The sequence below is a fragment of the Pararge aegeria genome, chromosome 12 (assembly GCF_905163445.1).
Source record: "Pararge aegeria chromosome 12, ilParAegt1.1, whole genome shotgun sequence".
Classification (NCBI taxonomy): Eukaryota; Metazoa; Arthropoda; class Insecta; order Lepidoptera; family Nymphalidae; genus Pararge; species Pararge aegeria.
The window spans coordinates 13,592,547-13,606,186 of NC_053191.1; the positions used below are offsets into that span (position 1 = coordinate 13,592,547).

Sequence of the window (13,640 nt, forward strand, 5' to 3'; positions counted from 1 at the left end):
TCGCTTTCTTTGTGCTTCCGGTGTGATATAGGTGTTTTTCTATGACATTCTGTCTGTATTTTTCATAATCTTTTACTATGTTTTTGTTGACGAGTTTGTAGAGTGCGGAGAGTTCGTTTTTCATAGACCGCGTTTTGTTTTTTGTTTTCTGTAACTCTCTTCTTCGCTGCAATAAAGCTGATGTTCGTATCGATAATATTTTATGAAGTTTTTGTTCACCTCTCTTTCGACGGGTTAATTTTAAGCTGTTGGTGATAGCGTTTGTAATATTGTCGTAGAAGGTTTGCACTAAGGTATTTTGTTGGCGGACAGATGGATCAGATAGTAATGACGACAGGATATTCTTGTATCTTGTAATCTCAACTTCTGTATTTAATTTAATTAATTTTTTATTTGTATAATTGACTCTACTTTTTTATGTTTTGTTAGTTTAATTGTTGCTCTGATTATTCTATGATCTGATGGATAATTTAGATTCATAGTACCTATATTCTGGAATATTCTAGGTTGGTTAGACAATATAAAGTCGATTTCGTTTTTAACTTCTCCATTTGGCGACCTCCATGTCCATCTTCTGTTTTTCTTCTTTTGGAAGCATGTATTTATTATTGTGAGTTTATGCTCAAGAGCGAAGTCGACAAGTCTCTGCCCTCTATCGTTTCTTTTTCCATAACCGTGTTGTTTCATGATCAAGTGCTCTTCCTTGTTGGGTATTCCGATCTTCGCATTGAAGTCTCCCATTATCATAATATTATTATACGTATTTTCCAATGATTTGCCTATTGCTTTGTAAAATTCGTCTATTTCATATTCGCTTGCTGCTTCCGTCGGTGCATATACTTGTATAATGGTGAACATGTATCCTTGGAAGTTCATGTTTAGTACTGCAACTCGTTCTGTTATACCAGTGAAGCTCTCTATGTTGTTTTTGTGAGACTTTTTTACTATAAAGCCTACTCCGTATTTTCCAGGCGTTTGACCAACGTAGCATAGTATAAAATTATTGTGTTCTTCAATTTTTGTACCAAGCCTTCTTATTTCCGAAAGTCCTATAACGTCATATTTAATTATTTTTATTGCTTCTTCTAATTCTAATAAGCGCTCGTATGAGGATAGAGTTCTGACATTATATGTTGCAATCTGAATTTGATGACATTTGTTCTTCTCGCTTTTTAATAGTTTGGTTTCGTTTGAAGGGTTTTCGCCATAATCCTCCACGAGGGCCAGTCGGGTTGGAGGATAATATATGTTTTTTGCTTTAGTACGTTTGTTTGTCACATCTTTGCTGGAGGAGGGGATTTTCTGCTACAAATTATTGTCTTGATTTCTGGTTATGTTGGTTGTATCTTTATTCACTAAGAAATTTAGTATACCCGGTTTTTTGACACCCTCTGAGATGCTGTTTGACCTTTTTACTGATGTGCTCCGTTGTTGTATTTTGTTCTTTTTATTTGTTTGTGTATTTGTCTCTATATTTGATGCTGTGACATTTTCTGGTGAAATAGGTAGTTTTCGTTTAGTGAAGTTTTTTGAAATAATTAGTTTATCATACTTAATTCGGGCTCTATTTCCCTGTTCTCTTTCCAACTGCAGTTGCTCTTGTAGTTCCTTTCTTTTTTCCAGTACATATTTTGGATAATCCTCTTTTATATAGTATTGTGTTTCTTGCAGTGCTCTTTTTTGCTTTAAAACTTTGATTTTCATGCCGAGTGTTAAGAAAGTAACTATTACTGGGCGTGGTCTTTTCTCCTTCTTTCCTACTCTTTTTACTTCCTGGATGTCACTGTACGTGAGCTTGAGAGCAAAATATTGATCTATCCATTTCATAATATTAGCTTAGCTTTGTGTTATGGGTACTAAAATGACTGATGAATATTTTTAAGAATAATAAACATAAATAACAATAAACATAAGTAATAAACATAAGTAATAAACATAAGTAATAATATACACATAAACACCCAGACACTGAAAACCTTAATGTTCATCATACAAACATTTTTCAATTGTAGGAATCGAACCCACGGCCTTGGACTTGGACTTTCTCCAGGCCCACTGCCCCAGCCGGCCATCATAACTGACGGAAAATTAGTGATAACTGAATACTTTAAAGTTAAAGAAATGTAAGTTAAAATAATAGTTATGTCCAACTTTCAAAGTGTTTATGTATATTTTGAAGCAGTGATAGCCCAGTGGATAGGAGTATGACTTCACTTTCGGGGGGCCGAGTTCGAATCCCAGCACGCCTAACCACGCATTCCACGCACCTCTAACTTTTCTCAGTTATGTGCGTTTAAGTAATTAAAAATATCACTTGCTTCAACGTTAAAGGAAAATATAGTGAGGAAACCTGCGTGCCAGAGAGTTGTAGATAATGTTCTCAAAGGCGTGTGGAATCCACCAATCCGCACTGGGCCAGCGTGGTGGACTATGGCCTTAACCCCTTCTCATTGTGGGAGGAAACCCGTGCTCTGTGGTGGGCCGGTAATGGTATGATGACGATATGCATATTTCGGGGGAGAGAGCTAGTTATTCTTAACACATTAAATCTAGCTAAGATAGCCAGTTCGTCAACTGATAATATTTACAATTTTAATAAAAGAAATCAACAATGTTATTATTATGTATTAATATAGTTACACTAGCTGAAAATATACGCAGGATTTATTTTCATCATCCAAAATAACACATATTATCCTATATAGATACTCTAGGATACAATATACTCTAGGATTGATGAATTCCTTCTGCTTGGAACCACTCCGCTCTCATCTCTCAAATCTACCCCGATGCCAAATCCGTAAAGATCAGTTCACCGTTTCAGCCTTGCACCGATAAAAATTCACAAACAAAAAACACACATATTTTTAACATCAGCAGTTCAATTACTAACGCATACTTAATTATGATTAGTGCCGCGGGGGTTTTACCGCTTATGCGGTAGAAAATGTATAGATGAGAATTGACCTATACTGCAGTAAGAAGCAGTATACGTCACTTCTTAAAGACCTCTCTGAGAGAAACTCGTCTCGCCGTGTACTGGCGACTACCCGCTATTTCATTCGAGTAGATTAAGGTTTTTTATTCCCGCGGGAACTCGATATGGGAAGCCTATGTTCTATTCCAGGCTACAATCTATCTCTGTAACAAATTTCAGCCAAATTGCTTCAATCGTTGCGACGTGATTGAGTAACAAACATAAATACCTTCGCCTGTATAATATTCTAGCTTCTGCCCCCGTCTAAAGCTTCGCTCCTTTACAATTATTAGTCTTACAACGGCAACTATTTGAGAGGTCGTTATAGAAATTACATGTCCTTTTCCATAACGTGACGTGCATATCAAATTTCAAAACTGCCTTACCGCGGAATCGGGATAAAAGGTAGCCTATGTTTTTCCATGTAAAATTTCATCCAAATCCGTTTAGCCGTTTTTCTGTGATTGAGTAACAAACATCCACACTTTCACATTTGTAATATTAGTAGGATAGTAGGATAATACGTTTGCAAAGAAGCTTTTCCCAGCAATCTCTACTAACGTAATAAGGTAAATTCTCCATACCTGAGCAGTTTCTCCACCAGCACCTTCCCCATGAAGCCCGTACCGCCAGTGACGAGTAGATTCATTCCGGAGAACGTCTCCGCTATCCTGTCCGGCATTGAATCCAGCTCCGAAGAGGAATAACCTTCGGAGGACATGGTGGCACTGGAAAATTATAAAACATTATTATAAAATAGAATCCAATTAAATAATGTAATTGTATTTTTTTCATGTATATGGCTGCAATAACACCTGATGCAGTGGCGTGCACTTGAAACAAGCACAAAAGCACTGCCTACCCTAAAACTTTTGTACATAACTCATAAAATTTAATATTCCTACTTGGGGATTACTTAAACGATAAAAAAGCTTGGGTGTGAATTTCTCTAACTTCATAGCTTAATATGAATTTACTGTGAGATGGTGATAACAAAAAAATTTCCCACCTAAGTTTGTTGTGGGCTCTTCTTAGACCAGGGCGCGTTGGGAACCCTCGTAGCTTTAGGTTTAAGTTGGCGAACGAAGTAATCACCATCCCCTTATAATTATGTAAACATATATATATGAACGCTTCATTAGTGCCTGTGATAGGGCTATATAAAAAAGAAATTTTGAATTTGAATGAAGGGGAAGGATTTTTACACTCTCTCCACCTTCCTTCTTTCAGGTCAAGAACCCTGTGCACGCCACTGACCTAATGATAAGTGAGGATGAAGTCTAAGGTGGAGCACGCATGCCTATTTTATTCACTCTGTATTTTGAACGTCCACGGTAAATCAACCACGTAGGGGTGCAGATCCTTACGGTGCCTGGTGGTTCTGTATTTCTTTATTTTTTTAATTAAATCTTATACTAGTATATAAAGCTGAAGAGCTTGTTTGTTTACTTGAACGCGATGATCTCAGGAACGACTTGTCCGATTTGAAGAATTCTTTCAGTTGGATAGCCCATTTATCGAGGAAGGCTATAAGCTAATATGATCACTATATGGCCAAAAGGAGCATAGCACCAATAAAGAAGGTTTCAAAATAGTTGTTTTTCTTCTGAAAGATTAAGCTGCGTGCACTGCGTAAACTGTTAAACTTTCGATGAAATATGACAAAATTGTTACCTTTTAAAAGTTCTAGAAACAAAGCCCCGCAGGGTGATCACGTATCTCGCGACAGGCTTGCGACAGGCATACATCTTGCAATCACTGCTGTCAAATGACACTTTTTTATACAATAAATAAACAAAAGTGACGTTTGACAGCAGTGATTGAAAGTTTTACGCCTGTCGCGAGATATGTAATCACCCTGCGGGACAGCATAATATGTCTATTTTTTAAGGTTGACTTATAAGCGGACGAAGTCGCGAGGGACTGCTAGTATTTTATATTCCTGTATTTTTTTGTGTGCTGTAAGATAAGAGTGTACACATTCTTCATCCATTAACTCCGTCATTGTTTCATTAATTGACTAGACCTATTCCTTTAATTTTATTTATACTTGCAGCGTGATTGGTAGACTCACAATTACACAATCTTATTTTCCCATTCCTATTATTATTAGGTTTTTGGGAATAGCAAGTACCTAAGTGTAATTTTTTTAAGGTATTTCATGTTGTTATTAGGTATAACTTACTAGCGACCCACCCCGGCTTCGCACGGGTGAAATATAGATATTTATTTAGAGCAGTTAAGATTTATTAATTATATCATAATTGTGATTAGTCTTACAATTCCGTGGTACGTAAATTTAATCTATCTCGCAAGGTTTAGCCAGCGTTTGTAATGTAAGCGCACAAAAATATATTTCTTATGACATCATGACATCTTTGAACGTCTTAGCTTTTCTCTCATATAATATGCTTGTATACAACATATAAAGCTTCCTCTTGATTCACTCGATCTTTTGCTGAAAACCGCATTTAAATCCTTTGCGTAATATAAAAAACCCCAGCGTACAAACAGCTGGAACGACTTTGTTTTATACTATTTAAAGATTAGATCTCTCTTAAGAAATTAACAATATTTTTTATTACTTTTATAAGAGGGGCACTAACCTCTTTCCAACTAGGTTATTTTTGCCATACGTTATTTAGTGACAGAAGCACTCATAAATAAATACACAATAGTTGTGTTCAAATTATCAAAGCTAATCTATCGAACTTTCATAGTTTTGCTAACATACTAAGGATTAAAAGATCTTATATTCCATCCTACTCTGAACGGGCTTGCGTAAGATTGCCCGTTCATTGATGAACGTTATAGGCTATTATGTTATTACGCTACTACTCGTGTGGAACCTTGAAGCACTGCTAGTAAGCAGTTACTTTCACGTCAAAAGTCAAGAGACAATCAAACGGTTAAAAGTCCTTATTTAAATTGTATGCGTACGCTGTTTTGTTATGGCTTTATACAATAAAAGTATATGAATTCAATCATTACCTACATAAATAATTATGTGTGTTTTTCTAACATTTATTTAAAATTTGAACTCGTGATCTCTTAATTTTCCGTAGCAAAGATGAACCTACGACGTGCGAATAACAACACTTTAAAAGAAATAATAAAACAATAGTTTCCCTGATCTTCCAACTACGCGGGAGATATTATAGTTCCCAAGTATTTGTATGAACACAGAATGCACTTTCTATTCCCTTATGCTCACAGTCCGATCGGACGGCAGCTCCGACACCGGTCTGGAAGAGATCAGGACAAAAAGCTTAACGTGCTACAAGACACGGGGGTGAATTACGAATCCGGGCCGGAGAATTTCTGATAGAAAAACACAATTACATCGGCCCGAGATAGTCGAATAGGAATAATATGCTTGATATGGACGTACGGTTGATATGCAAACATAATAATATACAGAGTGTACATTATGTGTGTAATATATGATGTATAATTACGATGTCACAATATTGTAATAACACAAGCTGGTACCCGCGAAATTATACGCGTGTTTACTCATACTCGAGTATAAAAAAAACTTTGAATACCTACTTCACTCGTCCGTTCCAATAGTTTTTGCGCTTCGAAAGCAGCCGTCGATTCTAGCGAAAACTCTGGCGTCGGTTACTACAAAGAATCGGCACGTACAACACTCGCGGTGTAAATTTGGAAGCAGGCCGCTTCATCTTATCTCTCACAAGATAGATTCGAAAGATAGTAAACTGTAAAATGATGTTGAAAAAGAGCAATCTGCTGAGTTTCTTGCCGGCTCTTTTTATACTTAGTCTGCCTTCCAAACCGGAAGTAGAATCACTACAAACTGACTAACTTGATGTTTCAAAAGGTCTTATAAACTAGGCAAACTTAAAAAAAAAAATATTTGTGATTTTTTTATTAGTGCTTCGCTATTTAATGGACTATATTTTGTATGATTTTTTTTATCAAATTACAAAGATTTTGACTTTGATTCAATTAAAAATTAATAATTTCAGAACGTTCTACCAACCCTATCGACAAAGACGTGCCGTCGAGCTATTAAGCGTTCCGGTACGGTGTAAAGAAGAAACCAAAGCTGTATAAAACTATGATTCTTCTAACAGGTTAGACTGCTACCAGCTTTGACTGCGTCTTAACTTATGAGATTGCTGCCAAGTGCTAACTTTTAGTAAAATAAAATAACCAAAGAATCTGAGACTTAAAGGCATAACACACAGATTGCGTGATACTGTAGTAGCTACTCTGAGAAACCGGTTATGCAATGTAGGTAAATTATGTGTAATGGTGTTTGCGTACACTTAACCTTGAATATTATCTTTTGAAAGATAGAGGTTAGCAGGTCAAATTGACGGTATTGTTTCGTTCTTTTTGCGAATTTAGTCATAACGCAATGTTACCTAATTAACTAGGTACCTAAACTGCCTATCTAATGTAACTTTATAATATTTTATATTATATAAAGTATTTTTTTTCTGTAAACAATCTTATCGTTTCGTGTAAAGTTAATTTTAAATTGTTAAGAAAATAATAAACACACACTTACATAAAGAAATTCTCTTTTAATTTTATTCTAGCTACTTCGTATTATCTAATTATAATATCCAGTTCGATTTATGTTCAATATGATAGCGCATTTATCTAGGAAGGCTATATATCATCACGCTAAGACAAATATGAGCATAGCGCAATTGAAGGACGTTTCAAAATCGGGTTTTTTTTCTTTTGAGAGCTTCCGCTGCGTGGACTGCGTAAACGGTTAAAGTTTCGATAAAATCATGTATGACAAAGTTGTTCCTCTTTAAAAATTAAAAAAAGACCGCGAAAGCACATTCATGTCTTTTAAGGTTTACTTCTACGCGGACAAAGTCGCGAGTGACTGTTAGTCGCTATATATTTTTTTTTGGAACAATTGTAGGAATTTCTGCATTGAGTGTTTAAAAGTCACAAATAATTGTAAGACCAAATTATGTAGGTACCTACCACATTCCAGCAAATAAACATATTACATTCTAACTCTATTATAAAAAGAGATTTTATGCTATAGTAGATATTTTGCGGTTTAAGTACCAATACACGCCTCACTCTCTCACACCCTGAGGAAGAGAAGTATTAGTTTCGCTTTTTAAAAAGAATAACCTAATTAGGTGCGAAATATTTATGTATATCTATCAACACTCTTGGCACTATTCAGTTCTCTTGCTGTAAGTCCTATCTACAAAGGTTGCTTGTAAGAGATTACTTGCAGCAATAAGGCAGCCTTTGCTTGTCTACTTTGTTTACTGTATACTCCTTATTACTCCTGTTTCTTTTCCTGTATGTTATACCTACGTGCAATAAAGTGTTTCTTCTTCTTCTAATTTAAGGCCGGCAGTTTTTTTTGAAACTATGTACTGTGTACTTAGATACCTAAAGCAGGCGGGTCAACTTAAACATTGCAGCACGGCCAAAACGGACAGGAGACATTCTTTTCAGTGGGAAAAGGATAAATTTCTTATCTCTCCTTCATCTCCTACCAAAGCTTTAGCGAGTCAAGTCTAGTCAAGCATTAGCGTACGTGTAAAAATAATATCCAAATACTATTCCTAAAATCCATAAAATACATTTTTAATAATAAACGGGAGCAAACTTCTCCTCTTAATCTTTATGCGTGTGTTCAAATCCCAGCACGCCCTTCTGACTATTTTAAGTTTTGTGTGTTTTAAGCAATTTAAATATCAATTGCTTCAACGGTGAAGGAAAACACCGTGATTCTTCACGGTGTTTTCCTGAGGAACCTGCTCCTATTTCCCTCTGTCGTGCTTTGGCAGGTGGATATGTTAATTTGATCCCTTGAAGGGGATATAATCGGGGGATATAATTTTTACCATTTGCTTATGCTATAAGGTAGGTGTAAGGTAACTAATGTACCTAACATACATATATATGAAGAACAAAATAACACTTTGACATTATTGGTGGCATATAGGTCGCTAAATTCATGATTTTTCTAAGAATTTTCGTTGGTTACAAAAATGGGGTTTTGTCCTTGACCTTGAATTAGATTCTAATGATGATTTGAGACCCATTGACATAAAAAATATACGCTGTAACTGACGCACATGAGGTAATTTTTGCCGTATAGTTGACGTCTGACTACAAGATGACGGTGGTTAAACGATTAGGTTTTTATATTTCATGACAAATGTTACAGTAATTTTATAAAGTGGGTAAATAATTAAACTTTATGTAACAATAACTTTATTTTAACCAGATGTTTTATTAAATTCATTAGCAATGTAAATGTTGAAAATTAAATGTGCTATAATTCTTATTGAATTAATAAATAGTTACCAAGAAACAGTTTAATTAAATTATATTTGATTCATAGTCAATGTTCATGACATTATGCCGGTGAGTATTTTGATATAAAAACGGGTGCATTTTCGATAATTCACTTGTACGGCTTTTCGTGTAGATTCGTACCAAGCGTCCTGATAATTGCTATACAATCCTTTTCCCTGGGTGAGCACTGTAGTTTTAAGTAGGAGGTCCCAGGTTCGATTCCTGACAGGGGCAATTCAGGAATTAATAATTTCTACATTTTCTCTGTTCTGGTCTGGTGAAAGGCTTTGGCCGTGGCTAGTTACAAACTTAACGACAAAGACAAACTAACAGGTTAGCCCGTTACAATCTTACCAACAGGTATGACCGTGTGTTTTAGATTACCCAAACCAGAAACATAACTAACATCTTATTATTAGTCCAGAGACTAATATCAGGTAGACAATTAAGAAAAACAAATTGTAGTGAGATAAAAAAAAAGAGTTACTTTTTAAGTCATTTGAGTCAATTTTGACCACGCTAAAACTACTGATACGTTAATTCAAACGTAAAAATTCAAATTCAAAAGGCCAACCTAACCATAGAACCGCGAGTCGACGTTGACTTGCACAAATTATTTTTCTCCCACGTTTTTGATCGTAGTCACTGAAAAACACATTTCAGACGTTGTTATTTCCTGAATCTTATTTTCTGTTGTGAAATGCTTCATTGAGCATAAAATGTTTTTCAGTGTCTGGGTTATTATATGTATTTTCTAAGTATTTATGTATATATAATTCATAAAAATATTCATCAGTCATCTTAGTACCCATGACACAAGCTACGCTTACTTTGGGGCTAGGTGGCGATGTGTGTATTGTCGTAGTATATTTATTATTTATTATTATTATTATTTTGTATGAATGCGATATACGTCACGAATTGCAAATCGCGAGTAGATGTAATGTCTTGCACAAAATGTTCTCTCAAGTTTTTATAGTAATTGCTGATTTGTAACACCTATCTGGCGTTCTTATTTACTCCCTTACTAAACTTGAGTACCTTAAAAGAAAATAGTGAATAGGTACCTTCTAGGCGTCCTTCACCAGTTCCCATATTTGCTTCCTAAGTTTGCTGGCATCATTGTTATGCAAGTGCAAATCTATTAATCACACAAAAACTGTCAAGTTAAAAAAAAAACAATCTTACAGAGTTTATATTGTCACTGTGTATACAAGCTTTCCATACAAACACGGTGATTGGCACATCATACGTAAGGTTTGCAAATTATGTCGACAAATACAGACACAAAATGTAGTAATATTATCATCACGAAATATGTACCTACGTATCTACACATTTATTAATCTGTTAGAAATCGAATACATAGATAGATTTACGCTGACCGTACACAGTCCATATTATAGGCAATAAAAAAATAAGTAAGTAAAAGTAAGTCAAAAGTAAAATAGGTCACTATACACTATGCCAAATGTCAAATCAAAGATGCGAACGATGCTACAAAAAAATGGCGAATTTCATTTTTGTTTTCACAACTCCCTTAATTTGGGTAGCAAGTGTAAGAGCTTGTCTAATGAAATAATGTACCTTCACTATATTGAAAGTAGGTTTTTTAAATTTGTAGTTTAAATATTTATTGTCGCCGCATTGTGCAATGACCGATTGTCACACATTATATTACAGCAACCCTCGCATATACTCATGATATATCCATATTATGCACGCCAGGATTCGGCAGCGATCAGGCCATTGAAGATGGGACCCGCCATGCATTGGGGGGTCAAAACCTTGGCGAAAGTGCGGTGAATACGCAAGTGAACCCCGTGCTCTTACTTATAGGTCTATCGAGGGACACACAGAGTTTTTAGAAGGTGCATAACTGCCTACATAACTACTCCGTTTTCCCCAACGAAGTGGTATACGGCAGTAATTTTCTCTGTATAAAAAAAAATTATATAGCCATATTAAATCAATACAGAGGGTAAAATAAGTACTTAATTAAGTAGGTAGGAATACATATTAAACATTACAATAATAATATTAAATACGTTTAATTCCAAAGTAACTACGAAACCATGCAGTCGAATAGCTTAAGGTTGGTACTTAACCTAACGCTAAGTATCAGTAGGTTAAGTACCTACCTAAAAGCTTGTAAAATTGTAAGGTTTAGTAGAAATTCTTTCCCAATATTATGAAGTCACGTTCTTGTCAATTTACGAGCACACAGCCTTGGTCACGACGAAGCTGGTATGCCTATTGCGTAAAAGCAACATGCTTTAGTGACATGAGGAGTATTTCACATCATCCGCCATCCGGTTGTTTGGATGAAACGATACGCCCCGTGCGTTCCATTTTAGATTTCGAACTTCGTTCACAAAACGAATCTGGAATCTTACAACAGATTACCTAATTATTTTTTATCTTTAATTTGCATTTAAACGTGTTCTAAAATGCTCCTATATTTCAAGTATGCTATAGTTATATAATTAAAGGTGTGCCCAGAATTAAAATATTAAATTGTTTTACGTTTATAATAAAATAGGGGAAATAATATTAAAAAATGAAAAACTGACTGATAAATAATTAAAATACCATCACAGAAAAAAATGTTATCTCTATCATATCATAATAATAATAATGTAAATATTAGATATTTACCGCGAAGTTAAGTTTTTGTTTCGGTTTCTAAATAATCCGATGCCGAAACCCGTCCCGAAAAACGTTTTTTTCCATGCATTTCGGTTTAACTGTTAGTATACATAGGCTTTTATTATAATATTTTTGCTCGACCCGGAAATCGACCGAGTGACCTCGTGATCCGTAATTGTACAAAACAGCCGAGAAATTAAAAAAAAAATAGTTAACTTTATAAAACATTTGAAGTAGGTAGGTACCTAGATAAGGAGGTACTGAACCTGTATGCATCAAAATTGCCCATACCGACTTTGAGCTAGATATCTATTGAAGCAGATCTCGATTACACCTACATTGCTCCATACTTAACGCACGGCACATTTCATAAGAAATGTTGACTTTACACACAATCTACAAGTACCAACATAGGTAACTTTAATATATCGTAGCTATAATACCTGTATCCTACATTTTAGCTGTTGATCAATTCTAGGATTATGATGTGCTTCTTGCATCATTGCAAGCAGTTGCAAGTCCCTTTACTACCATAATTAACTCGAAGCAGTTAAGACGATGGTACAGCTCGGGCAAATGTGATGAGCAGGTATTTTAAAAAACTATTGACGGCGCGCTGAGCCTGTCTCCCCCCGTAGAGTGGTCAGACGGATTCAGTTGTGTCGAGTCCGTTTTAGTTCAGACCGATTATACCTATAAAAATTTGACGAGTTCGACGTTTCGTATTCCCCTGTTTTCTCATTCTGAATTGTTTCTATTTTTTCTCGTATAAACATTTATAGAAAGATATTAAACTAGGTTTCTCTTTTTATATTTCATATTATTTTGTTTTTTCAATTCTTCTTATAGTCCTCTGTAACGTGGCGGTAAGAAACGTGATTTGTCGTTCATTTTGGACGGTCAGATTTTCTAAAGTATTTAGCATTGCAAGAATAAGGAATGATAGCAACATGTCTACACAAAACTTTGATTTTACGAAAAAAAATGATTGCTCTTATGATCCAGGGAGCCTTGGATCATGAAGTGTGTGGACACCTTTGAGAACTTTATTGAGAAATCTCAGGCATGCAGGTTTCCTCACGAGGTTTTCCTTTATCGTTGAAGCAAGTGATATTTTAATTCCCTAAAAACGCGCATAACTTAGAAATATTAGAGGTGCTTGCTACTTCAAAAGTGCTATGCATCAAGTCCTCCATTTACGGCCGGATGCTGCGCCATTTTTTTTAATGTATATAATACATACTTATCTACATATCAGACACATTTAAATTTTAAGAACAGAATTTTAACTGCCGACTGCCGCACTAAGTAGGTAAGTATAAAAAATAAAATAAAGTATACTTATTATTTTATCATAACGTACAAATTATTATAAAAGTGTATTTATTAACGATAAAAAGGTATATTAATATGCATTATGAACAATATTTGGGTTCTCGAATGCGAAAGTTTTTTTGGTGATTTATCCTTCTATGACGCAGAAACAGAGCCATGTAATGACGATATTATTTGCAGACCCCCATATGTCGACATAGGATAACCGCTATAGAATAAATTTAACTATTGACCTCTATTTCCCAAAGTAGCGGGTAATTACAGAAATAAAACCAATATAGAAATTTTTCCTGAAAATAAATATAGATTTAGATTTTTTATCAGATGTTAGTTTAAAATTCGGATAAAAGATGACAAAGAC

At 35.0% G+C, this 13,640-nt stretch overlaps 1 protein-coding gene across 1 annotated transcript in view; it reads right to left on the minus strand.

Moving 5' to 3' along the window:
- LOC120628384 (fatty acyl-CoA reductase 1) overlaps positions 1-13,640 on the minus strand; it is a 31,998-nt gene that overhangs the window by 13,583 nt on the left and 4,775 nt on the right. The window contains exon 2 of the mRNA XM_039896730.1: positions 3,562-3,705. Within this exon, the coding sequence (XP_039752664.1) occupies positions 3,562-3,698 (137 nt within the window). The 5' untranslated portion in view covers positions 3,699-3,705. The remainder of the gene's footprint in view (positions 1-3,561; positions 3,706-13,640) is intronic.